Here is a 27,318-nt window from a genome sequence, read left to right as displayed (position 1 = left end):
AGGCATGTGACAGTATCCCTAGTTCAAAACCCTCTGATGATTCCACTCTGACTTCAAGTCCCACGCAAGCTACGCCAGCCTCCGCATTCTCCAGGCACACGCCTGCCTCAGGGTCTCTGACTTGCTGTCCCCTCCGCCTGGAACACGTCCCCCTTCGGCTCCTCCCAGGTTGGGGTCACACAGCATCTCGGCCAAGGAGGGGCTTGCTCATCTGCCTTTGCCTTCTTCCTCCTGGCGCCTACCAACACATGACATATTTATCTGCCTAACTGTCCCTGCCCGTCTGTCTCCTCTAGAGCATCGGCTCCTTGAGAAGCAGGGACTTGATGTGCTTTGTTCACTGCTCTACCCCAGCACCTACAATTAGGGGGCCAATAAATACTTGAATGACTAAGAGTCACTGAATAGAACCCCGCCTCTAACACAAGAACAAGAAAACAACACTCTTTATCTGCGAAACGCCCGCTCTAAAGCTCTGGTGGGGGGGGAGGGGAGGCGGCCAACAATTCGCAGCCTCGTTCCCGGAACGCGGGCCTTTGGAGTCTTGATCCCTCAGTTGTCTGAGGGGTGAGCCAAAACTGGCTCTTGAAGAAAATCTTAGCCCTTTCCATAAAAACCACATCGCCCCCTATCTGCAGGGACGTCCTGCACCCCAGGTGTGCTGGTCTTCCGTCCAGGTATGTGTCCTGCCAGGCTTTTTGACTTTTTGAAGAGAAGGTCAATCCTCAGCTCAGCTCGGTGGACTGTTAATTGCACGAGTTTAGGTTTAGCCAAAAAAGAAAAGGGGAGAAAGAAATAAAGTCCGCACTCCGGGGACTCCGTAGGGAGTTCCCTGAATGAACTGCCGTGAAAAACACATAGAAAGCTTTGTTGGGGAAATAACACGCAAGGATGGCCTGAGGTTGATTAACTCCGTCCACAGACTCTGAAATGTGTGCTCGTCCTCAGGTAGATCATGCCAGGGTCCCATTTTCACACCACATTATTTCGAGACCCGGAAAGAGTCGCTGCTTCTCAGCTGATTTTGGTTCGAAGCGGTGGGACAGCCCTGGGGGGCTCTGTGAGGACCCTGCCCCTCGGGTCCCCAGGGCTCCGTCGGTGTGCACCCTGTACCCCATCTCGCGGGCCAGTTCGAGGGGCGCCTGTTGACGTGGGGGCTTCATTATCCCTCCCAGCTCCCCGCTCGTCCGCAGCCCCGATCTCCTCATGAACTTCCTGCATTAATGTTGGTACCATACCTATTTTTGAGAGCTGTCTCAAATCTTTTAGGGAGTAAAGCTGTACGCCCCTAAACGCACCAGCGAATCAGTGGTTTCAAAAACACTCTTTTCGTAGTTGCAAATTTCTCCTACGTGTTCATCTTCCGCTTAGTTTTTTAAACCGCGGTAAAATGAGCCTCACGTGAAACGTATCACTCGTAACCGTGTCTTTCAGTGGCACGAAGGGTGCTCAGGGACACACTCTCAATCGCCTTCTGCGCAAGGAAGCCCCCAGGCTGACGGAGGCTGTCGCCCTCCCTGGCCACGGTCCCCAGTGCCACGGGCCTTCGGCTTCTGCTTCTACAGCGGAGCCGGGTACTGACCAACGCTCGGCTGTGTTACTCTCGTGCGCATCCAGGGCGGTTTTACTTGTTACTGCAGTTATGCAACTTGATGACTTTAAACAAAGGAAACGTGAGTACCAAAGGGAGCTGCTGTTCCTAAAAAAAAACCAAATTCAGTAGACTTCCCATTTACACACGGTAAGTGAAGTTTTCCAGGGTTTTGTGACAAAGCAATGAGGCTCTCCTTCCGGCAGAACCTAGGGTACAGTCTCTGAGCCGTGAACGGGCAGAACGTTACTTACCCGCCGCTTCCAACATCACAGGACCGAGGGCGCCCTGACAGGGACTGAATCTGGGGAGAGACAACAGTAATTGGGGCTTACGCACTGCGAAGTCAGATGCCAGTTTTTTAAAAGAGTCTTTGTCAGTGTCCTGGGGCCCCAGTCAGTGCAGGGAGAGCCAGCGCTTTGGGGAGCATCCTCGCACGCACGGCACACGTTTCTGTTCTGACTAGACTTTTCCCGGCACGGGGGGAGGCAGAACATGAGTAAACTTTCTTCCTTTTTTTTAAAAAAACAGTTTTTTTAATGTTTATTTATTTTTGAGAGACAGAGCATGAGCGAGGGAGGGGCAGAGAGAGAGGGAGACACAGACTCTGAAGCAGGCTCCAGGCTCCGAGCTGGCAGCACAGAGCCCGAGGCGGGGCTCAAACTCACGAACCAAACCACCGTGAGATCATGACCTGAGATAAAGTCGGATGCTTAACCCACTGAGCCACCCAGGCACCCCACAGCCAAGTTTCTTGATTTTTGACTTGTTAATTTATCTTCTAGAGGAGTATCATTTCCTTCAAAAAGGCCAATGTTGGGGCACCTGAGTGGCGCAGTTGCTTAAGCGTCCGACTTCGGCTCAGGTCAAGATCTCGTGGTCTACGGGTTTGAGCCCTGCGTCGGGCTCTGTGCTGACAGCTCAGACCCTGGAGCCTGCTTCAGAGTCTGTGTCTCCCTCTCTCTCTGCCCCTCCCCCTCCCCAACTCATGTTCTATCGCTCTCAAAAATAAATAATTTTTTTTTTTAAAAACCCGATGTTTTCTATAGAGAGCTTTTAAATAAACATTACTTTTCCAACTGGCCTCACAAGAAAAGAAGAAAGAAAACAAAACAGGGTGAAGAAGGAGGAAATTAATGTCAGAAAAAATACATATTTTAACTACAGTAGAAGCTTGGGGAGAGGGGGCAGGGATTTTTATTTGTTCATTGTAGCATCTATCCCGGCAGCTAGGATGCCTGGCAGTAGGGGCTTGATAAACAGATGTTGGGGGAAAAAAAACCGAATGTGCCGTTGACTCACTCTTGTCCCAGAAACGATCTACAGAGTGCTGCATGGCCACAAGAACCATGGTGAGGACGGCTCTCCAGAGAGAGCAGTCCCCGGGGCTCAGGGAAGAGTGGGTATCGCCACCCCTCCGCTGGAGAAGCCACGCGTGTCCTCTGAAAAAAGGCTCCAAACCCGCCTGTGCCTCCCACAGCCACAAAGACAGTGCGGATGCTTCTCCTATGTTTAAGTATGTGAATTTTAAATTCCATCCAAAAAAAGGTGAAACATCACATACATCTTGCTTTTACCAAAAAAAAAAAAAAAAAAAAAAAAAAAAAAAGCCCTTTCTAGCCCACCCTTAATGCTAACGATGACTTCGATACATTTGGCAGAAGAAACTAAAACTGGACCAGGGGACCCTGAACAGGTGGGGAGAGTTAAGTCAGCACAGGCAGTGGTAACAGAGTCTCGCTCGTGGCCAGCACAGACAAACTGTTTTCTTTCAAAGGCAACACAGCCTCCCTACGGGAAGAAAGGCCAAGTCAAGTACCCGGGGACGCCCTGCTTCCGCAGTGAGGTTTACGGCGAGCGCCACGGCGGAGGTCAGCTAGCACAGCTGTGCATGCAAATACTCAGAGGCTCACAGAAATCACGAAACAGAGGACTTGTTCACTGACTCCCCTGAGAACTCAGGTCAAATACCCTGAATTCAAGAAAGGGGGCCGAAGCTGGTGACAGGGAAGAGGTTTGGCTATAAAACAGAAAATGTGCCCATGACTAGCAGCAACGAGGTGTCTGTGCTTTTAGGAACAGGACTGAGGTGAGAAGGACGGATAGGCTTTTCGGAATGAGTACATTCACAGGAAAACCGTAAGCCAGGAGATCACTGTACCAGGTCACCAACACAACTGTAAGTTTCGTTTAAACCATCATCCCCAACGGTTGTCCATCTCTGTCCCCTGACACCCTCTCTTCCTTTTGTCTCAATTCCTCCTATTTTCCCTACTGCAGGACTTCACACCGACGCCGGGCGTGCAAATACCCGGGGACAACACACACGGCTGAGGACGGTCGCTTACCTCCTTGGCCTCCCACAGCTGTTTTGGCAGAGGCTTGGGAACATTTAGCAGATTCTCTTCTTTCAGCGGGCCAGGGAAAGATAGCACTAAAGGGGGGGAAAAAGCATATTCACGGTGTTTAGAAGGTGGCCATCCCACCCTCGGCCAAATTCATCATCTTTGCAAAAAAAGTGATTTTATAGGACACGTTATGTATTGACTCGCTACTGAAGAAGGGGTTTTGCGCGTTGCTGTGGGGCAGCCCTGGGGAGACGTGGATTCGGCCCTGGACTGTAAGGTGCAGCGAGGGGCCGCCCGTGAGAACCAGGGCGTCGGGGGGCTGCCGTGCAGACAGGGAACAGACAGTGCGGGCCTCTGCAGCCGGGCACCCGGTGGAGCCCTTTGGGGGCACAGGAAAACACATTCCCGAGAGATGAGATGAGGAAAAAAGGCCCAGAAGCAAGGAAATGGCGGGCAACTGCGGAATGGAGATACGCTTCTCAACAGAGCACGGTGTAAGAAAAGAGTGGCGGGAAATAAAGTTCAGAAGGTTGAGGCCACATTGGGGGAGGGGAGGCCCTGAAAGCTGGGCAAGGAGAGCATGGAAGCTGGCGGGGTGAGGAGAGGCCACAGTGGCCCAGGAGGGACGAAATGAGGGCAGTAAAGAGAAGAGGGACCCAGCATGGAAGGTGGCAGGGAGGCTGCTCCCTGGCGGGTGGGGGCGGCAGGTGGACGGGAACTGAGAATCCAGACGGTTTGAAGCAGAGCCACTGAACAGCCAGCTCCACACCAGGGAGGATGTTAACGTCCTGGGTCTGGCCAGGGGAGACCGGGGGTTGGGGGATCTGATGTCAGGAAGGGGATTCGACCCGAGAGGCACTGGCGACAGCTCAGAGCTACAACTGCTGTTGGGTCTCCGTGGCTACAGGGGCTCTGGCGTGACTGTCGTGGCCCCACACCAGGACAGTCTGTGCACCCGAGGATAAGAGGCCCCAGAAAGAAGTCACTTGAAACAGAGACCAAACTTGCAGAATAAATCCTGAGAATGAGGACACGGCTGCCATTTCGGCTTGGATATTCCAGGGTGAACCACCGTTCCTGGTGGGGGCTGGGGGTGGGGTGGGAGGGTGTCCCTCTTAATCCTGTTATTCGAGCCACTCTCTTTTGAAAAGCTTATTTGGTCAAATTAAGGTTCAGGTTATAAAGATTTAGAGAAAGAAAACCGCGCCTGGTGCTCAGTGAATAAATGAACTGGGTCACGCCCTCCTCCGTCAGGTTGCCAGCTCCAAATGGCTTTATGAAACTCAGTATCTTCTGCAAAACTGGCAATTTCACTTTGCAATCAGTTTGCCTTTCCTCCCATTGTTATTTGCATCTGTTGAAAACTTTCTTTTCTTTTTCTTTTTAGATTTTATTATTTAAAAAAGTGGGTTTTTTTTTTTTTTAAGGTTTATTCATTTTTCAGAGACAGGGAGAGACACAGCCTCGGGGTGAGGGGGAAGGGGGAGAGAGAGAGGGGGACACAGAATCTGAAGCAGGCTCCAGGCTCCGAGCTGTCAGCACAGAGCCCGACGCGGGGCTTGAACTCACGAACTGTGAGATCATGACCCAAGCCGAAGTCGGACAGTCAGCTGACTGAGCTACCCAGGCGCCCCTCTAGATTTTATTTTTAAGTAATCTCTACCCTGAATGTGGGCCTTAAGTTAAGGCACCAGCCGGGTGCCTTAACTTGCAAAACTTTCTAGATACGAAGAGACAGCTGAGAAACAAAGTGTTTAGACAACTAGTGGTTTCAGTGACTGATTCATTAATATTTTCATGTGGTTACAACTTCTGTGACCTAACTACTACATGGTTCCTCTCTCCTGCCCTTGATCGTGGCTCGTGTCAGCATTTGGGGAAGTCCTGGACACAGGACTGTGAAGAGTTCAGAGTGGAAAGGAGGCTATAGATATTGCGGTTAGCATCTCGCTCGGCACCGGTAGGTGAAATCAGTTCATACCTTCCCCGTGTACGTCGTTCTCACCATCACAGAAACCTAGTGGGAGAGGAAGGAAAAAAAAAAAATTTTTTTTATGTGGTACTTCCAATTTTATTTAGCCAAGAATCAGTGACTCTTTCTGATTTGAAATAGAATTTTGAAAATAGAAATAGAAAATAGAAATAGAAAATAGAATTTTGAAATAGAAAAAGGTGGTTTTGGTACACGGATGCTCTTCCCAAGGTGCATTAGCATTTATACTAAAATTAAAATAGACAGGATTTATTTAAGTCTAAAGCTGGCTCCTTTCTACTTTCCTTTTCCTTTAAAATTATCTCCGTCTTAATTTTTTTTAACTGCCTCTATCCTGAAAGAAAGACAATGTACAAAGTCTGAGAACCTCTATTCAAATCACAAAGTAAAGAAATAAAGATCAAAATGTTGCCACGTGTGGGGTGCGGTGGGGGAAGGGCAGGTAAATCCAAAAATCCACATGACTGTTCCACACTTACCACGTGTATCTAGAGGGACAAACTGGAAGTTCCATGTTGTGCCTTGTTATATATATATTTTATATATTTTTACATACATATATAAGTATTGCTTACAAGGGGGTCAAGTTATTTTAAAAAGAAATTTACCTGGAGTCTCAGTCAATTTAAGTAGTGTATGTGACAGCTATTCACAAAGTTTTAAAAAAATGTGACTGGGAATATATTCTGGCTAATCCAGCATTTTTAACCCATAAAATACAGTGCAGATGACAAAATACAGTATTTCCCATTGCTCTAAGTGAAAACCCACGAACTATGCCAAGAATGATACGTTACCATGCTCCTTGGAGTAATGAAACACGCTGAGTTTTCGGTATAAAATCGGGACAAAGTTTTAAGTGCTAAGTCTTTAAAGAGGCTTACATGCGTAAAGTTTAGTTAAGTTTCTGGAGAAAGCTCAACCTATCAGTTAACCTGATGAGCCTCTGCAGCTTCAAGGAAATGTCTGACGGTCATTCATTCAACCTGCATTCATCAAGTTCCTGCACTGGCGAGCGCTAGGCGTGGCCAGATGGTAGGGCAGAGGGGAGAAGTCGGAACAAGGAGGCAAGTTCTCCAAAACAGGTAGAAGACGGCCCATCGTGGTGGGGCCCAAGGCAGGGGGCAACGCTGAGAATCCCCAGGAGCGCTAACAGGTGGATAAATTAAGCTCACTCATAAAGACAGAACCCCTCTCAGCCCACGCAAACAGAATCTAGGTTAGTGACCCAGGACTTTACTTTGGTGCACGCCAAGAGTTGGGTAAGCCCGTTAAAATGCAGGTTCCTGGGCCTGTCTCGAAGACTGATGCAGAGGGTGTGAGGATGGGCCCAGGAATCTCGTTTTAAAGATCACCTCCGAGGACCCTCCACAGACAGTCCTCGCCTGCTCTCTTAGGGACTCGGACGAGGCTAGAGCTGGATTAAGCTCCATGTGACATGTCCAAGGAAAGCAAGGTGAGCAGAGAGCACTGGGAAACCAGGTGCAGACAGACAAAGGGTGTGACTCTCAATCAGCAGCGTCAGGAGGAGGGGAGAGAAACTTCTGATTCATACTTTGGCTTCCTTGGGGACCCTCATCTTGAGAAAGGGCCGGGAACTTGACCATTCTGACCGGGAAGCAGTGACTATCCCATTACAAATAATAAGCTAAGCTTGAATCGGCAATCTGGCGAGCTACGTTGCAACATCTCTTCGTCATCAAGACCCCAGCCACCCTGGGCTCCGTTAGGAAGGCTGACCTCCCCCTCGTACATGAGGAGCTGAGGGCTACCTTGTGAGACGGAGTGGCAAGCAGACATCACCCCTCTGCTATCCCGTTGGTACCACTGAAACAGAAGGAAGCCTTCCTGGAGGAGGAGGCATCTGAGTTAGGCCCATGAAGGATAATGACAAGGATGATGATATTAAGAGCCAACATTACTGTTCATTTACTATGTGCCAGGCTCCCCAGCTCTGTGAGGCACCCTATGCCGTCCTCACAGCGGCCCTATGAGGCAGTCACTATTAGCAGCCCCAAGATCACGCTGCCTGCAAATTCTGGGACTCTGTGTAGGGATTTAGACACTGGGGAGTGAGGGTGAAGGGGATGCCCCAGTGTAAAGACGGGACGAGGAGGGGAAGGAGGGGAGGGTGGGGAAGAAGGGAAGAGTGGGAAGGAGAGGCAAGGCCAGTGTGTACAGCAGGGGCCAGAATGGCCGGAGCACAAGGTGGGAGGAGTGGCGGATGAGGCTGGACTGAAGGAGCCTGCCAGTTACGGGCGTGATGCAGCGATCAGAAGTGACGGGATCACAGCCGGGCTTTGGAGAGAGGGTTCTAGCAGCGGGAGAGCGGGACGGCTGGGAAGGAGAAAGCCCCAAGGCAGGGAGAGCGGGCGGGAAACCAGCAGACCGGTCCAGGCAAGCAGGAAGTGGGCCCGGGCAGCGAGGACAGAAGGAGGTGGCTCTGAGGCTCACTGCAGGACGGAACGGCCCGGACTTGGCTGCTGAACGGTGCGAGGGGTGTGGGAATGGGGGAAATCACGGGCGACAGGCTCGCGGCTTCAGGTAACAGCAAGAACGGGGGTGGCGGTAATGGATGTTAGCGCCAACCCAACACAGAACCAAAATATCCAGGCCTGGATTTTTTATTACTGGATTAAAAAATTGCCCTAGGATACAACTATAAATAAAGCGCTAACGCTAAAAAAGGGAACGCGCTGTGACTGAACATCTGGAAACAGAGGACACTCACCCACATCGGTCCCACAGGGGACGGCAACGACCACGGCTCCATCTGTGTTCCGGGAACCCTCGAGGCCTCGGAGCCACGGAGGGCTGACCTCCCAAATGCAACCCAGACCACGTCCCCTCTGCCCGCTCCCATGCCGGACAAATCTAAACTCCTGGCACCGGCTGTGTTTGCTGAGCAGGGATGTGGCAGGTGCAGCAGGAGGTGGGTCCCTTCAGCCTCCCCGTCCTGGCCCTCTTGCTGCCTGGGTGACACCTTCTGACCCTCTTAAGATCTGGGATGCTTGTGCCCTCCCCCTCTCCCTCCTCTGCATACACAAAGGGTCATTAACGGGCTCACTTCCTTCAGGGTTATTTGCATTTGAGACCTTCTCCTTAACTGAGCGGGTCACAGCATCTGCCTGCTGAAAGGCCACCGGAGGTCCAAGCCATGCCTCTTTCCCAGGGGAGGGGCTCAGGGCTGCAGTTCCCAAAGCTGGTACAACTCAGCATCTATCTATAGCTGTGGGTGCACGGAAGATGATTCCCACACACTCTTGGGTCCCGGAAAGGACAGGGACCGCTCCAGCCCCCTCCTCCACGGCAACGTGGGAGCGAGGGAGCAGAGGGCAGTTAGGGGACAGTCCTAGGCTAGGAGACCGAGCCAGGCTCACACGGAGCCCTTCTGCTTGCCGGGCTGTGTGCGTGTGAAATGGCCAAGTGCACCTGCTGCCAGGGAAATGGTCAACGCTTCTCTTCGTAGGTTCTGGATAATTAAGTAAGAAGAGAGAAACTGTAAGAACCTTGTCTGGTTGTGTAAGTTTATTTCTGTCATTCGCATCAACCACTTACTGTTGACGCCTAATTGTCACGCAACTCAATAACCATTATGAAAATTGCGAAGCCACGTATCAGACTAATGGCTTCTTCCTCTGGGGACACAGACTCCCGCTCGTGGATGGATCACAGTTTATTGCTCATGTAGTTACGTAAGAGCAGATGCTCCCTTATCAGCTTGCAAAGCAAACCAACAAAGAAAAACATGGACTGAGGCTACATCATTATGCTCGGGGAAGATTCCCAGGGAAAGAGCACTTATTACTGTGTCTGCTGCAGAGCCTAAATCCTGGGCTTCAATTATAGTTTCCCATCACTTTTTAAACCTTTACTTTATTTGGTTGGTCCTATAATAAGAAATACCTTTTTGCAAAGCTAATTGATATTTTTAAAATCCAAAAGGAAAAGAGAATGAAAAAAACTTTAATGAATTACAGGGGGAAAATACACGAAACTATTTAAAATAGCTCCCACCAACAAACAGAATTCTCCAGAAATAAGCCCCATCCTTGGAGACTTGAAGAATACTTTAAACACGCTGGCTTTCCCATGTAAACACATCCTTATTTGGATGTGTTTCTGAGCTATGCTATTCTTGCAAGGCTGCTGCAGAGAAGCAGGCAAACAGCTCGGAGGTTCGAGCTGGGAGGTCAGCCCACCTTCCCTGGCTGTCAGCCACGAGGGCCCAACAATCTTTACCTGCTGATCTGCAAACGAGTGACCACCTTGATTCTCAGGTCAACCCAGAAATTCTGCTCTTTCTTGGTCTGTCTCCCACGATCAATGTTCCCATTCTGTTGCCTTTCTGCCCTCCGACCGACCTGGACAATCTCTCACCCCCCCGCCCCCCCAGGCTACCTCACTCAGTTAATGGCCTCCTTCACTTACTTTCTTTCCTCTCTGCACGCAGGCCTGAAAGGCTCCTTCCTTAAAATTACCCACGATTTCCTTCTTGTCTCGAGGATTCTGGCCCTTTCTGCGGAAGCATAAACTTTGCAGAGAGGACGACAACACAAATGAAGGAACGGCAGGGGCAGAGATGCAGCTCGTTATTCACGGTTCCGGGGCGAAAATCCATCAATCTGGTTCCCTCTCGGTTCAGGGAGACCAGGATCCTGCTGTACTTCCTGGCACCTCCACTGATCACAGCCTCTGCCTTTCTGGGGTTCCTCTCTTTGCTCCCATCAATGCCTCTCCTGAAGCCAAACTACCGCATCTCCCGTGCACCCCACTTCCCTCGGCAGTGAGCACCGGACTCCCGTCCAGTTCCCACGATACCGCCAGCCTGACGCTCACACTCCCATGGGTGGAGACACAGCCTCGTGGCCCAGACCACCTCTCAACCACCTGACACTTGAAACGTAAATGAACGTTTGGGCAAATGCAGCCATCTCTGAACTGCACCAAGGGAGCAAATACAGCAACAATTATTACTAACTTAATCCCATCCCTACCGTGTGCAAGGAAGTAAGACCTTGGACATTCTCCTTGGAAGGAACAGAGACTATCTAGGGCTTAAATGGCCTCAAAAATAAAGAAAACCAGAAAAGCTGCTATTATCTTGACCAAGATTTACTTATGCTCATGCTCCTGTTTTAAGACCAAACACGCGGCCCTAACCGTTTGTGGACAAGAGCCAATCTGCACAGGGAACAGGTAATTCAACACCATTTTTCCTACTAGATTATCAACCGCAGAGGGAAAGGCAGGCTTGGAAAGTGTCTTAGTGAAGCCCGCAGGTTGGATGTCAGCACCTAGAGTCCTTTCTAGCCCAGTGCTCCATGCACGCGAGCCACTGTGTAACTTCTCCACAGTTCTCCAACACCGAGGGCTCCCGTGTGCTGGGCACCCTGCTGGAGGTAAGACCATTAAAATGCCGACTTCAGGAAATCCACACTGAGCAGAGGGGGAGAGGCACACCCATGAGAAAGACAGTCAGGTGACAGGTGCCAAGACAGGCACGTGCAGGGAGGAACTTGGGGTGGAAGGACATGGGTAGCTGTGGGTCGGCGGAGGGAGGAAGATCAAGGACGGCTCCACAGAAATGGCGACAGAGCCAAGGGTGTTGGTCCAGGTAGGCCAGGGCAGGTGAGAGAGGAAGAGACGGGAACAGGAAGACGCATCAGAGTGGTTCAAGTGGTGGAGGAAGGTGAATGAAGGCCAAAGCCCGGAGCTCGTGTCATTCCAAACAGTGAGAAAGCACAGAGGCTGTTAGCAGGGGCCTTTGTGTCTTACCCATGTATGGGGCAGGCCAGGCCGACTGGCCCCCTCCTCCATAGGGGTCCTGGGGCTTGGCGCTCAGGGCACTCGTGTGAAGGGCGGAATCAGAATTGGTCCTAAGGGGAGGAGGAGAGAGTCTGGCTGAAAATCCATTTGTCTTTAGTAAGAAGGCAATATTCTTTGCTGAAAATTACCCACAGGAGAGAAGGCAGGAATGAGGAATTTACAATCATCTGTTAAGATGAGGAGTTGGAACCTACCTGAAGTCCCTCACATCAAACCACAGCCTCTGAGGATCTCCCACGCCCAAAAAGATGGCAGTCTGTGCCTGCACAGTCTTGCGCTTGGAGGCTAATGGCGTAATCGTCTACTCCGACAACGCAGACCTTGGACTCACCGCCTCTCCTAAGGGGCTTCCTGTTCCCCCTTGCAACTCAGAAGACCGCTGGGACCTGTGCATTCTCTGCACCAGAGTCTCTCCATCTGAGAATAACTCCTGCGTGAAGGGCCACCTACCACAGGGCTCCTCCGGCCCTTCCAGGGAGAATGCAAGGCCAAGACGACTTTGAAAATAATACTACATGTTCTTTGCCCTTCTGCCCTTGCTCTCGTCAGGAACATGGCAGCTGTGGGGTCAGGCCGAGGACCCGCTATCTCTATCTTCGGGGAGGTTTGTAAAAGGCACAGCACTGCCACTCTTCTCAGCGGACTCTTCTGTGGTTTAGAAAATGTAACTGTGCTTCTTAGAAGAAGGCATCTTTTTACATAGACACGTGATGAGTTTGTGATTGCTACTTTGTTATTTTTAAGTGCACAAGTATCTTTTATAAATCTCCCAGTTTAACGTCTAGTAGCGATAGGCTGATGTCAACAGACACAGCCACTTATGCAAACACTCTTTGAGGGCCTTAACGTCTTGGAGACTGTAAAGGAGTCCTAAGGCAGAAAGTTTGGGAACCACCGATCTGGAGTGAATTTCTGAAATGCTCCCAGACGGTTCCAGGGGCTGCATAAGCTTAACTCTTAAGAGACAATTATTTACTTATCCAACTGTCAAACTACCTGCCTTTTGTGAGAGACCTCCAATTAGCCTAAGATGTTTCCTTGTGGTCTGTTCCAGGTGAGAGCCTCACATGGCCAGTAAAGCCGCGTGGCCTGACTGGGCACCGTGGCGGTGCCGTGCTCAGACGGGGGTACAGGAGATTCGGAGGCTGCATGATGCATCAGGAAGAGCGTGCCCCCCGGGGTCAGAGACCCCTCGGTTTGGATTCTGGCTCCTTTACAGAGTCAAAGAGGCTCAAGAGAACATCAGTCAAATGCAGAGAGACAACTGGGCAAGTGTGAAGGTAGCCTGGGTATTACAATCACTGTTAATTTTGTCAATGACATTGTGGTTGTGTTTTCTTTAAAAGAGGTTCTTACCAACCTTTCCTCTCAGAGATATTTACCTGTGTGATACTCTGTCTAGTGGGTGGCGGGACGGGGGTGGGAGGAGGGGGTTCCGAAGAAAGGAGCCGGGCCGATGAGGGCCGAAGCCGAAGGGTGGGCACAGGGACTTCCCATCACTCTTTTCTCTTTGGTGTATGTTTTGTATTTTGCACTGGAAACTTTTTTTTTTTTTTAAATCCCAGTACCACCGCACATTAGCTAAACTGCCTTGGACAAGTCACTTAATCTCTTAAAACAGAAAATAATATTCATTCTTGAAGAATGCTGTCAGGATTGAAAAAAAAAAAAATGACCCCCGGAGAGCACTTACCGCTGGAGTCCAGCCCAAAGTGATCGCGATGCCAAGCCAACTCTGGCTGAATGCTAATGTCCCCCGTGTTTCTTGTACCTTATTCAATCCCCACAACCATCCCTTGATACAGGTATTATTATCTCCCTTTTCCAGGTGAGTAAGCTGAGGCACGGAGAAGTTAAATAACTTACTCGAGGTCGCACAGTAAGAGCCAATCTCGCGGCCCCGCCTTGGACCTCGGGCTCTCATACTGTCTACGTACCCTGTGCTGTCTGTGCAGACATTCGATAAATGGTGGGAGATTTAGGCCTTTGACATTTTTTTAATACTTCATATAAACACATCTGATATGAATATCCTCTGGCCACCGGATAATATATCAAGGGCAGCAGGACAATCGAATTGATTGGTCTCGGAAATTTATTTCTACTAGCAATGAACCCAGGTACCTGTTAAGTGCAGATGTCAGCCTGAACCCAGGGTGCTTTTCTTCTTTCCAAGGATGCTGCTGCCTTTAAAAACCAGAGTGACAGAAAAAGAAAAGATGTTCAATCCACAGGAGCAAAGGGGAGCCTGGGGCCTGAGTTTGAGAACTGGCTCTTCTCACCTGGCCGCACAACCTGAGGGAAAGTCACTTCAAACGCTCCATGACTTGGTCATTTTGCTCAACGGTGTTAAAATGAGGTCAGACTGAGTGATCTCTCCACCTCCTAGGATCCCTGATCTCCATGATAAAAACTACCACAAATCCACGAGAACAGGGTTAGCTGGCTGGGCACATAAGGAGGTTTGGTTTTGTTTTAAAAAGGGGATTTATAAGCACCTTTGAGATAGTTCGATTCTAGATTCTATGGCCGACTCCTCTCTGGGGGAAATGAGGTCTTGCCCAGCACACATCCCGCGTGTCTGCAGAGGGGGCGCCCTGGCCGTCCTGGATGCAAAAATGCTATTCCCGTGTAGACGGCCATGAGGAGGAACACGTTAACTGTTGTAATTGCCCAGTTTATGAAAACGTCGATCCAACTAATCCCAGGGCTCTGGGAAGCTGAAGACATTTTTTCTTGGATCCAAGTTTGCAAAATAATCAGTTTAGAGACACCTTTTTATGATTTAAAACGCAGTATTGTATTTATCCCACGACTTGCATCCCAGAATTCTTGAGGGCAGGTGACAACCCAAGGAGGCAGGGGCCCGCCATCACTCATCTTTAGCGGAGTTCCCAGGTCCTGACTATGTTATTCACGGTGAAGTGCTCAGTCGGGATTTGCCCGGAGAGCAGATGGAGAGTCGACCTCAACACAGAGAGCTGATTTTTTTTTTTTTTTTTTTTTTGATATGTACACTTCAAGTGTCTCCTAAATCTGACCCGGTGACCTGAAAATGATATCGCATACACAGTGGATACGCCAATCTTTTCAGTTGGTTTTATATTCTGTCGCCTGCTATACTCGAAAATACTCAATTTTGTTTTGTATATGCCCTTTGTATATGAAAATACTCAGAGAGTCTAAATCAAATCCACTGTGTAAATTACAGTTTTAGAAGCTTCTTAAATCTTTCTTTCCTTCCAATGGCTTACGAGGACACCCCAGCAAAGGTGTTTATTTTTCCTATTTTTCCGTGTCTTCAATAGAAGAATACCAAATCAGAGCATTCCATTGGTAGATGTGTTCCAAGTGCGTTTCTGTTTGATTTTAAATATGAAGATCTAGGGGCGCCTGGGTGGCGCAGTCGGTTAAGCGTCCGACTTCAGCCAGGTCACGATCTCGCGGTCCGGGAGTTCGAGCCCCGCGTCAGGCTCTGGGCTGATGGCTCAGAGCCTGGAGCCTGTTTCCGATTCTGTGTCTCCCTCTCTCTCTGCCCCTCCCCCGTTCATGCTCTGTCTCTCTCTGTCCCAAAAATAAATAAAACGTTGAAAAAAAAATTTAAAAAAATATGAAGATCTAGGTTTATTTTAAATTACTTTTCATCTTAGACTTCCATATAAGCCTATGATTGTTCGTGGAGGACCTAAGTTTTGTAAGAGAAAACAAAATTCCATGATTTATACTAGAAATCTCTACAACAACATTCAAGGTGGATAAAATTAAGTGGAGCCATCGACAAACACGTGCCCATCATATCTTTTTAAAATACGGCTTGCTGGGGCATCTGGGTGGCTCAGTAAGTTAAGCGTCCGACTTCGGCTCAGGTCATGATCTCATGGTTCGTGGGTTCGAGCCCCGTGTCTGGCTCCGTGCTGACGGCTCAGAGCCTTGGAGCCTGTTTCGGATTCTGTGTCTCCCTCTCTCTCTGCCCCTCCCCGGCTTGCTCTCTGTCTCTCTCTCTCAAAAATAAATAAACAGTAAAGACATTTTTTAAATACGGCTTCCTTACCTTGGCCAACTCTCATCCAGAGGCTGTGAGGAGTAACTGGCTCCGAAAGTACTACCATCAAAGTGGAATTTTTAATAAAGGAAAATAAAATTAATGGAAAGTTGAAGCAGAAAGAAGACGCCAGAATCATGGAGAGTCAGACAACAGGGTTTCTGCTTCTCATCTGTTTCTCTACACCCATCGCTCTTCCTCCAGGCCTTCCCTCCACAACTGCCTCTGGAAAGTGCTGTCTCTGTATGGTTCATGTGTGGGGTCTGTCTTTTTTTTTCTGGCTGGCATAGCGTCTTTTGTTTTCAAGAACTGCCTCCACCCTTCACCCCAAACCTGGTAAGGCCGCCATTCTTTGGAAGCCCCTCTGTCCCAAGGCTCAGTATTTCCAGTCAAGGTATCTTATACCCCCGGCCACAGTGATTGGTCAGGGATGGGCTCCTGACATAAACAAAGCCAGAGAGTGCCTCGGAGGAGAAAAAAAGGGTGCCCTCAGTTGGGGTGATGAGCCCAAGAGCCGCGTCAGTCTGCAAGGAGACAAAGCCCATCCACCCAGGAAGTCAACACAGACTGACAGGTGGGATCCCCCTACCCACCAGGGGACACGTAGCGGATACAGTCTCAGGGCTGTTGTGCGAACCCCTGGATAGTGCCCTTGGGTTTCCAGGGACATAAGTCAGTAAGTTTCCTTTTTTCAAGCTGAGGGTTCCTGTCACTTACAACCAGAAGAGAGCTGCACTAGATTTATGGAGAAATGGTAAGTTCCTTGGGCTGTCGGGGGCTCCGTTTTCTAAACTCTGTACTCTTCCAGGGATGGTGCCCTGGGACATATTCCAGACGCAGAGAGAAACGGATGTGATGCGACAATATCCACGCCGAGGGCAGTAGAGGCGTTTAGTTAATTTAGTTCATTTACACCCATAGAACAGTCTCTTCAAAACATCTTTAATCATAATAACCTCCTGCTACAAACTGTAATGATTCCATACAGCAGCCACCACGTGCGTGGGCTCAGGAGGAAGGGGAGGGGGCCCCCGTCACGCAGGCCTGGCCTGGGTGTCCCCGATGAACGACTGGGTGTGAAAGGCCCCTGTGGCCGGGAGGGGCGTTATGATCACAAGGTCCACTCTCTGTATTTGTTTTGTCATCTGCAGCTAGCTTATTTCTTAATCTGAACCTAAGTCCACACGGTAAGAGATGATTTTCAAAAGGGAGACACTTCCTCAACGATGGGGCTTCGTGCCTGTGAAGTGCAGGCTAGAATACGCCACAGGAGGCGAGCACGAAGGAGGCAGGCCCCCTGACCGATGAAAACCACCAGAGCCTTGGTGGACCGAGCCATCGGCCAGGAGGCACCGAGTCTCCCCACCTGCAGGCATCTGTCTTTCCGCTTCCTGCAGACTTCAATGGATCTCCGTGGGGAGAAGCGGAACGTCAGGAAGCAGAAGGTTCCCGTTTCTCTCAGTACCCTGCCGTCCTAAGTCCCCGAGGCAGTGCCGCTAACACAACTTAGCACGTGGAGGCTTCAGGGTAACAGAATGACCAAGCGCGCATTACCTCAATGGTGAGGTTCGAGTCAGCACGTTAACCTTTCTGATGCATGTTAACAGCATGGACGTGTAGTGGTTTCCTGAAATTAACTTTCAGGGGTTCTCACCGCATCGCCCAGGCCGGGGTGCGGCGGCTGCTGACAGGTGATCCCCCCACCCACCAGCCCCACGCCACCCTGATGCAGAAGTCCGCGTGGACGCCCCACCGGTCGGCCGCCCTGGGCTCCGGCCGTGCCCTCCTCGGCCTCCCAAGGGGCCAGGGCCCAGGCACACCACCACCGGGCCCGGCTGGGGTTCTTGGTGCGATGAGGCCGGGCCAGCAAAACTCAAACGATGTGACCGCTGAGCATTCTTAGCTCTCCCTGGCACATGTCATTTATTGGCCGTTTAAAAACGCAAGAGCTGCTGGGCATCAGGAGAAACGCTAACGTCACTGGCTCACGAAGCTGCAGTCAACCGAAGGCAAGCCCAGAAAAGTCTTCTTAAGATTTCAGGAGCTTTCATTCAGGTGGCTTTGACTAGTCCACCACACCGACATGTCCTACAGGACAACCTAAAGATGGGGAAATACCCTTATTGGTCAACTTGAATTTACCATTAATTCAACAAGCGACCGTGGTGCCTACCGGCTGCCAACGGAGAAGCAGCCGGCAGCAGGGTTTTTAACGAGCCAGACCAGCTCCTCGGCCATCACCCCTGGTGAGCCTAGGTTAAAAGGTCCCCACATTAGTGTGCCCCTTTTTATTGGCACACCCGCCCCACGCACTCCTTTTCAGGTCCTTTGCTCCCTCCTCCTCCTCCTCCTCTTCCTCCAATCCTGATGCTCCCTGAGCCCCATGGCCTCACAGCCTTTCAGCCCATGTTGCTCACAAAGGGACAGGACGGGGACAAGGGCCTCGGAATTGCTGGGCATCACGCCGTGGGGGCAGCGTGGGAGGCTGGAGACACTCGGGGAGGAGTGCCCGAGGACACAGAGCCGGGCCCACCCAAGCTCACCGGGGGCGGGGCGGGGGGGGGGGGGTCGTCAGTCCTGCCCCGGCCTCTGACTCCAACCGGCACTGGACACCTGTAGTCCAGGGACCCCCCAAACCCGCCGCCGACAGTTCGTGCCAAGCCCCAGTTTCCCACCGCCTGCTCGGCTTTGCCACCAAAAGCACGTTCAAATTCCACCTGGACACTAACTCCCGCTCCTCCCTCGCGTCTGCTCCTTTTCTCGCCCATCCACCGTGTTTAACCCACCGACGTGCTCCCCACATGCCTGTGGATCTGGAGAGGAAGCTCCTCGTGTCCCTGCCTCAGTCCGCTGACCAAAGGCCTCCCCTCCTCCTCCTCCACGTGGGCAGTGTCACAGGGAAGCTTCTTACTCACTCTTCCCCAAAGGAAGGGGAGTAGCTCTTCTGCTGATAAGACAGGACATCTGGTGGCCCATCTACCCATGGGTGGGGTCACTGAGCCACAGAAGCTCCACACGGCATCCACCCTGTCTCTGCTGTGCTGCTGGCCTCGTGGCTGGAGAGCACAGCCCAGCTTCTCCTTTCGGCTTCCTGTTCCCATGTGGTAAGCGCACCTGGGGCAGGGCTCAGGAAGAGCCTTCTAGAGGCAGCCTGGAGGCTGGCCATCTTGTCTCCGAGCCTCTGGAGCTCAGGGTTCTACCAGGGGGCGGTTTGTGGGGCAGGCCCAGGACCTCCCATGCAGCCGGCCGGGCGAGTGGACTCTGAGTCTGCTTTCCTGGAACCCGCCCGCAAGACAACTCCCAGGGTCGGACCGAACACACAGAGCCGGTCCCAGTCTGGTTCCTTCCTATTTTCTCAACCACGTCTTCGCCATCATGTTACTTCCTCTCGTCCTGTTTTGCCTCCAACTACGTCCTGCTAGAAAACATCTTGGAGTCCAACGTCACAGAGAGAATCCGAGTGGGATCTTTCTGAGTCCTTGCGTGCGTGGGAACATCTTTCTGCTCTCCTTGGCACACGAGCGACAGACAGGTCACATGTGGAATTTTGAAGTCTGAACATTTTCTCCTGAGAAGCTCTAAACATCAGCCTGTTCCTTGTCCTTTAAGATGGAAATCGCTAGTGGGTATTAGGTAAAAGTTGGGTTTTGTGATCAGATCAAATGCATTTTGTTAGTCCCGGGTGAAGAGAAAAAGTTTTTTAGCTGCAAGCCTTCTTCGAGCCCTGGGGGCCGGCGGGAGGTGGGGGGGGGGGGGCGCGGGGAGCGGAGTAGCGTTTCCTCAAATGTAACAGGCCGAGTATGTCAAAGAAACCGTGTTCTATACGCCAATGTCCTAAAACTTTCATCTCGTTGTACGAACAGACTCAAAGCAAGGCCTGTTCCAAAGAGGAAAGCCATTCCTAACTTTGGCAGGTCTTGAGGCATCCCTTCGTGACCACTCACGCTAGTTTCCCAGATGCGATGCACTCCTGCGCCTTGTTGGGAACATAAATCAGAAATTTTCCACACACTTATTTTTCTCTCTTTCTAAAAGCACCTTTAGAGGAAGGCGTTTACCATGAATCTCCAGCATGTCCCCTGCGTTCTCGATGTGTTACCCACAAGTCTAAGATAATATCATATGTGCCGCAAATTCACGTTAGTTGTTCAGAAACGTGACCGGACGGCGAGTGGGACCCACGTCCGCTGCCCTTGAGGAGGGAAGAGGGCTGCTGCAGAAACCAGCGGCCGCGGACACGCAGAAGAGCCCCTAAGCTGAGTTCGCAAGCCCAGGCCCCAGCCACAGCTGCCCACTGCACGAGGAATGTCCCCAGGCCGGTGCCCTGCTTGCTACCCACTCGGGGAGGAAGCCAGAATATTCGTTAAACAATGTCCGGTTCATGTGAGATCCCTGTATCATAGGACTGAACCCCTGTCTAGGCCAGTCTGCCGCGCTGAAGTAACTTCCAAGCCAAGAAACAGCTGCAGGAAGAGAATTCTGGATACGTTTTTCTCCTTTTCTTTTTGTCCTAACAAAGGTTCAAACTGGTGTGAACACTTTCAAATGACAGAAGTGGGAGACAGACATTAAGGAGATAACAGAAGACCCTGTGTGAAAGGCCACTGTTTTAAGCAAATTATTTCAAAATCAACTGAATGTGGCCACGAAAGGAAAGATGAAATCTTTCTCCCAAGTTCTTTTGATTTATGTCAGTACCTTCGACATATAATTATCCCTCTCTTGTATTTCACTAGGAGCTCATGGCCCCTTGGTTCCGCAGAAGAGACACGCTGTCCATTAACGGACCGGCCTGAGCTCAAAAATTTTTTTGTATCAGCAGATGCCCAGTCCCCAGACCCCAGTTAGGTTGTGCTTAAGAAGAGAACAGAGAGAGGGGTCTCACGACCTGTGGATCAGACATGTACTGTGTGATGAACTTTAATCTATCTGTGCACTAATTTAGTTTTTGCTTCCCTTCCCCTCTGAAGGTGACCTGTATTTGCTGCTGTTTTCACAAGGGGACCCATAGATGGGGTCAAGTGGCACCCCGTGGTAAATCACCTGGGAGGAGACCGAGTCCCCTGAGCACATGGTGTGGTCTCCCCTTCTGTGACTCTGCACAAGATACACCGTCTTCCTGGAACATTCCCTCTCCAGCTGCCTCCCTCTCTCTGCATCACCTACCACCTTCTGCCATTATCTTCCTTAATCATTTCTTTACCTGTTTGCTGTCTACCACCTCCCCCAGACCAAAACCTCACCAACGCGGGGACATGCCTTGTTCCACCACTCAGTCCCCTGCGCGTGGACAGTACTTGTACAGAAAAGGGACTCTGTAGATCTCTGCTGAGTACACAAATACATCATCCCCTTACTGGTGGCTCATCCTGCAAGCCTCAGACATACCGCAAGGATGCCTTTTCCAGCCTCCCATCACTGGTCCTGGCCGCCCCTCCTATGAGCTGCCTCGACGATAGCTCACCACACTGCACTGTGACCACTTTAAGCAACATGACGACAGGGACCAAATTATGTTCGCCATTATGCCTGCAGTGTCTCAGCGGGGCCTGACACTAGTAAATAATTTTTTTTAATGTTTATTACTTTTTTGAGAGAGAGAGAGAGAGAGAGAGAGAGAGAGAGAGAGAGAAGGGGAGGGGCAGAGAGAGACGGAGATACAGAAACCAAAGCAGGCTCCAGGCTCCGAGCTGTCAGCACAGAGCCCGACGCGGGGCTCAAACTCACGAACTGTGAGATCATGACCTGAGCCGAAGTCGGACGCTTAACTGACTGAGCCACCCAGGAGCCCCTCATTGTTTTTAAGTGAATGAACATTGTCCTCTGTCACTTTCCTTCAATCCCCTCCTCTTCTAAGTTATTCCCTTGGTTAAAAGAGCTGTGAGCATGTGTATATACTTAGACCATACTTGCTGTAAAAAGGCTCTGAGATAGTTGCAAGCATACAGGTATTTATATATATGGCTATGAATATGTCATGTATGTATTATACTATTTACAGAGAACACCTACAGGAGAAAAAGAGAATCAAGACTTTGGAAAAAGACATATTGTTAAATCAAGCAAAGAAACACTCAGAAGTCTTTTGCTTGAAAATTCTCAGCAGTCTCGATGAGGGTTTGGTGTACATGCTCCTCCCACACGTGAGCACGAGCCGAAGACTCATCTGGATTCTCCTCTCCTTTTTGCGTTCTGCGTAAGGGTTATTACATGTTCCAGAAGGTAACCCGCAGAATCAGCTGTCACGGTCACCCTCCCTGACAGCAGTCACATAATACATAAAACTAGAAGTCAGGGTCTGTCGTGGACCCTGTGTCCGCGGTGTGTCCCTTGGGGGCGGAAGAGAGGGGAGACGGGAACGTTCCCTGGGGTCGCTATCCCTGCCTCCAGATAGGAAGCTGGAGGAAGCCCGGGGGCAGGAGAAGCGTGTCCCCTGTGTGTGTCCTACAACCCCCCCTACAGGGCCTCTCTTGACGGCAGGAGGGGGTCCGGGGGCCGACCCACCGAGGGCTGGAGGCAGGGGAGAGGCCCAGGCCCGGAGTCCGCTTGACCCGGGCTGAATCCAACCTCGACAGCGGGAATCTGGGACAAGTGACTTCGACGCTCAGCTTCCTCCTTGGAAAATGCGGGTTAAAACGCATGAACTACTCAGTGAGTTTTGAGGACGGAATGACACAGAAATGGCCCGGCGCAGTGCCTGGCATGGGTAGGTGCTCAGCAAACACGCGTGCCCTCCCCCCACTTCCTGGTTTCTCGAGAAGCCAGCTCTACCATCACTGCCAGGAACCAGCTGTGCAGTGACACGCACCCCGCCTTCCTGTGCCTTCCTCCACCCCAGAGGGGGGAGCGTAGGGAGGGCACAGGGCCTCCCGGCACGCTGCTTCCACGTCCTCTCCCACAAAACTGTGTCCTCGAATCCCTGAGCACAACGCCGGTGGCCCGGCCGTGACCACCCCGCCCACCGCCTAAGCCCCGGCCCCTGAAAAACAAAGCTATCAGGGGACTTCGAAATCTCCTCTTCTTCATTCCTACTTAACAGCATAGGTCTTGGCGTAAGTGCTGCATAAGAATTTTCCTAACTTTATACCGTAAGGCGTCATTTACTGAGCTTGGAACTGCATAAATAGGAGATCGTATGAACTTTCTTCTGTAAGTTCTCACAGCAGGGTCCCCAGGTCAGCAGAAATAAAAATCAGCCAGATTCCCACATGTCTGTTTTAGCTAGATAGACCAGGTCTCTCTAACCTGGTTCAAAGTCAGGTTTAACTGTGCCTTGGCTGACCTCGGAAGAAAATCCTGAGGCGGCCTTGCAACAGGGCCGGGTTACAGGTTCTGCTTATGTCCAGTTACGTCACCCGACTCCGCTTTATCACCGTTTTCATCAAGTAAACACCCGCGATGATCTTTCCAATTTTCAGCTGCAGAGATGTTTCTAGTTTCCAACTCGTTTGTTTTTATTGCCTCCCTTCATCAGATAAAACGAAGGCTTGGAGGCCAAAGGGGAACTGTAGGGAAGAGAAACCTTGAAAACCTTTCAAACATTTCAGAAGTCATACTGCCCTCAGACAACGAGAAAGGATATTTGTCGTCCCGGCTTGTCCCCAGACCGTCGGTGGAGCGCGTGGAAGCGGGTCCTGGCCGGCCTCTCCACCAGCCCATGGTGGCGGGTCCCCCGTGCGCTATCAGCCTGGTGCAGGGACGGCTGCGGAAAGAAGGGAGAGGAGTTGGCCTGTGACCATGAAATCGCCACACTCACCCTCAGCAGCGGTGGCAGATGAAATGCAGATTCGGATTTTTATGAGTGTTTAGGACTGTGCCTCGAGTCAAGGTAAACACAGTCACGGAGCACATGGGGCTGTTTCTGTAGGGGTGCAGAATAACTGAAAACGGTCCTTCGTGTGTTAAGATAGAGGCCAAATCGATGATATATTAAAAGCTGTCACAGTTACGAGGCAGGACCACAGGTTCATACATCACACCCCAGACACTCAGAAGTCTGCTTGAAACGCAAGAGGTCTATTTCAGACAGAGGTAAGCTGGATACCTATAGTATCTAGAAATACAGATACAGTATCCAGAAATGTGTGTACATACACACACACAGTATCCAGAAATACAGATACAGTATCCAGAAATATATATACATAGTATCCAGAAATCCAGATATACAGTATCCAGAAATAAACCGGAATACCTACAGACTGTGGGTTATTTGTTTTGCACAGGGTCTTTAAATTTTCAATTGAATTGACAATGTTTAAAAATTCAGGTCTGAGGCTTCTAGGGAAAAATCTGAACACCCAGGCCACGCCAGTCCCACGTTCCCATGTGGCAGAATGGACTGAAATCGAGAGTGGCTGCTCTCTGTAGGCGGGACACCCGTTCTCGTGCTTTTAATGCTTACACCAGACCACCGACTGACTTACTACGTTAGACGTTTGAGTCTATAACCCCTCAGTTAAGGAAAGAGAAAAGAATGCTACCTCAACACAAGTTGAAAATGCGCAACTCATTATTCCCAAAAATGGCACAAATGAAAATATAAACAGATTCAAGATAAACCCGTGGTCAATAAATCCGAAATCCTTTCTTAAGGGAGGCTTGGGTACATTCTTCTTAAGTTTATTTATTTTGAGAGAGACAGACAAGCAGGAGAGGTACAGAGAGAGAGAGAGAGAGAGAGAGAGAGAGAGAGAGAATCCCAAGCAAACTCCACACTGTTAGCACAGAGCTCGACGCAGGGCTCAAACTCATGAACCATGAGAGATCATGACCTTGAGCTGAAATCAAGAGTCGGACACTTAACCAAGTGAACCGCCCAGGTGCCATGGGGGTACATTCTTAACATTTTTGAGACTGGCATCATAAAAGGCAATCTTTTTGGTTGTCAAAGGCCAAACGCTAGGCTAGACCACTGTATCACATATATGATGTGCGCATAGTGTATATATAACGTTACACAAGGGATGGATGTGTTTGTGAAATATACGAAAGCAGGTTTTCTTTTATCTAAACTGAATCATGTATAAATAGCTTGCTCTGAAAGGAATCCTATAACAGAGGATGTTTTTATAGGGGAGCTGTTTCTTTTAGCTAAGAATTGGTGGTTACTTTTTCTTTGTTAAACATGGATTTTCTCACACTGGACTTGGGAAAGCCTCCTATTTCTCCAGAGCAGGCTGATACAATGTCTAAATTAATTGAGTCTAAGAGTTCTAATCTCTCTCTCTGTTTATTTTTGAGAGAGAGAGAGAGCACGAGGTGCAGAGAGAGAGAGGGAGACACAGAATCCGAAGCAGGCTCCAGGCTCCGAGCTGTCAGCACAGAGCCCAACGCGGGGCTCGAACCCACAAACCGCGAGATCATGACCTGAGCCGAAGTCAGCCGTTCAACCGACTGAGCCACCCAGGTGTCCCGTCTAATCTCTTTTTCAACCCAAATCTGTCATCTCCTAAAACAAAGAGATCTTTGTGAGGAACAACTTCTGAGGGCATGAAAAACAGCCATTGTGATGGGTAAGCTGGGTGCTGATCTCAGACAACACAGCATAATCTTCCAGGGAGTGACAAATTGAAATACCTTGTTAATCAAGAGGACACACACCCACATCACACGGTTTTCAAAACCTGTTTACACAGGAACACGAGGGACAGATGACTTTGTTCCAGGGTAAAAGGGAGGATTCTCTGGTAATAGGACCAATATTCACCTGAGTGGTGTTACATGTCCTTGGAAACACACTTTCATCTAGGAGTCTCGGAGTACGGAGACCAGCCCACAGAGGTGGGGCTGAGGGCCTCTAGAAGGGGTTCCAAAAAAGCAGAGAGTTCTTGGAACGTCTGGCAGATTTCCTTACACACATACTTGCTGTTCATACTCGCCTCTTTTGCAGTCACCAAATGCATGGGCCCAAATCCTGTATTGCTACCTAGACTCAGCTTGGGGGCAGGGGATGGTCTCTGTCAACATTGGATATTTTCTTCTCGTGCTCAGCGTGACACTACTGAAGCCCCCTGCCCCTATAGCAGCTCGTCTTCTTCCAAACTACACTGAGGTTTTCGGCCTTCTGGACTCACAGGCACCTGCCTTGCTCATGACATGAGCTCAGCGGGTGTTCTGTGTGGGAAGCTGGGGGGGGGGGGGCGGGTTGCTGAGCAGACTCAAGAAGAGGAAGCCTGTGAAACACTATGGCCTTGTGCCTGCTGAGAGCTAAGAGTCTGTTATTTAACAATGTATCTCTTAGGTGGACTCTAACACAAAAAAGAACCTGAAGGCCAAGGGCTTCACGCTTTCAGTTCCTTTTCAAGTTTTATCCATAGTTTTTTGTACGTGGGTTGTACCCACACAGCACATACATTCTTGTGGTCTATTTCCTGTACCTATTTTCTGTGTATGTAACCCTTAGAGCTATTAATTCAGCAGGTGCACAGTATTTCACTTCCAATGTTGAGGAGGCCCACACCCCATGCTGCAATTCAAGAACATGTGCTTTGGAGTCAAAGAAATAGTTCCAGTCCAGAATCATTTACTTAACAGCCAGTCATCCCCTCTCTCTTATCTGTAAAGTGGACGTGATGCTGCTGATAACTTCCTCACAGGCTTGCTGAGAAAACGAAATTAGATGATGCACGTGAAAGCTGCCTTATCCCAGGGGCACTGGGGCTTACCGGCCGAACTGCTCCCCCACCTGCTTCAGTGCACAGGTTGAAGCCCTAACCCCCAGAGGGACTGTATGTGGACCCAGAAGGAAATGTAGGTTAAGTGAGGTCCTACAGGTGGGCTCTCATCTAATAGCACTGGTGTCCTGTTAAGAGGAAGAGACCACAGGAACACACACACACACACACACAGAGGAAAGGCCGTGTGAGGGCAGGAAGAGAGGCCTGACCAGAAACCCGCCCTGCCCACATCTCGATCTTGGACGTCCAGCCTCCAGAACTGTGGGAAAAGAGATTTCTGCTGTGTCAGTGGCCCTCCCCCCCCACCCCCCAAGTCTGTGGTGTCCTGTTAGGGCAGCCCGAGCAGACTAAGAACACTGGGCATTAGAAGGAGGATGGATGTCTAGGTGGTTGGGTGTTGGGAAGCATCTTGTTAAAGGTGAGGCCACCCCACAGAGTCCTTTTATGGACAGCACGGGCAACACCATTGGTAGGGGCCTTCCCACTACTCTGAGCCTCCCAAAGTATCCCTAAAGGACCTAGATCTTTGTTAGGCACCCATCTGCTGCCCATGCCGGGTCACCTCTAAAAGCTACAGCCTGGGATGAATGGCTGGACAGACAGAATGCTGGCAGGGCTCTGTGTGACTGGCTCCGGCCCACGGTTCGGGAGCAGACGTGATATACATTTGTCCAAATAGAAACTCTCCTACTCTCTTCCTTCTGCCCTGAGAATTCCATGACCCAAAGAGGGATGCTCCCTCAGCCTCAGTTATCCAGGAGAGCCCCCAGCAACAAAGAGGAGTTAAAAAAAAAAAAAAAAAAAAAAAAAGCTTGCCCCAATCCCAAAGTTTTGGG

The 27,318-nt window shown here is 50.4% G+C and overlaps 1 protein-coding gene across 4 annotated transcripts in view; it reads right to left on the bottom strand.

Annotated features, from left to right (window-relative positions):
- CRTC3 (CREB regulated transcription coactivator 3) overlaps positions 1-27,318 on the bottom strand; it is a 98,844-nt gene that overhangs the window by 20,896 nt on the left and 50,630 nt on the right. For all 4 annotated transcript variants that reach the window (XR_007152899.1, XR_007152900.1, XM_047862224.1 and 1 more), the window contains exons 3-9: positions 23,386-23,505; positions 15,813-15,874; positions 13,886-13,948; positions 11,711-11,811; positions 5,921-5,956; positions 3,940-4,025; positions 1,846-1,895 (exon numbers count right to left, since the gene is read on the bottom strand). Coding sequence is in view for 2 of the 4 variants with exons in the window: in XM_047862224.1 (XP_047718180.1) it covers positions 1,846-1,895; positions 3,940-4,025; positions 5,921-5,956; positions 11,711-11,811; positions 13,886-13,948; positions 15,813-15,874; positions 23,386-23,505 (518 nt within the window). In the remaining 2 variants the exon portion in view is untranslated. The remainder of the gene's footprint in view (positions 1-1,845; positions 1,896-3,939; positions 4,026-5,920; positions 5,957-11,710; positions 11,812-13,885; positions 13,949-15,812; positions 15,875-23,385; positions 23,506-27,318) is intronic.

Source organism: Prionailurus viverrinus, chromosome B3 (genome assembly GCF_022837055.1).
Source record: "Prionailurus viverrinus isolate Anna chromosome B3, UM_Priviv_1.0, whole genome shotgun sequence".
Classification (NCBI taxonomy): Eukaryota; Metazoa; Chordata; class Mammalia; order Carnivora; family Felidae; genus Prionailurus; species Prionailurus viverrinus.
This window is presented reverse-complemented; position numbering and strand designations above follow the sequence as displayed.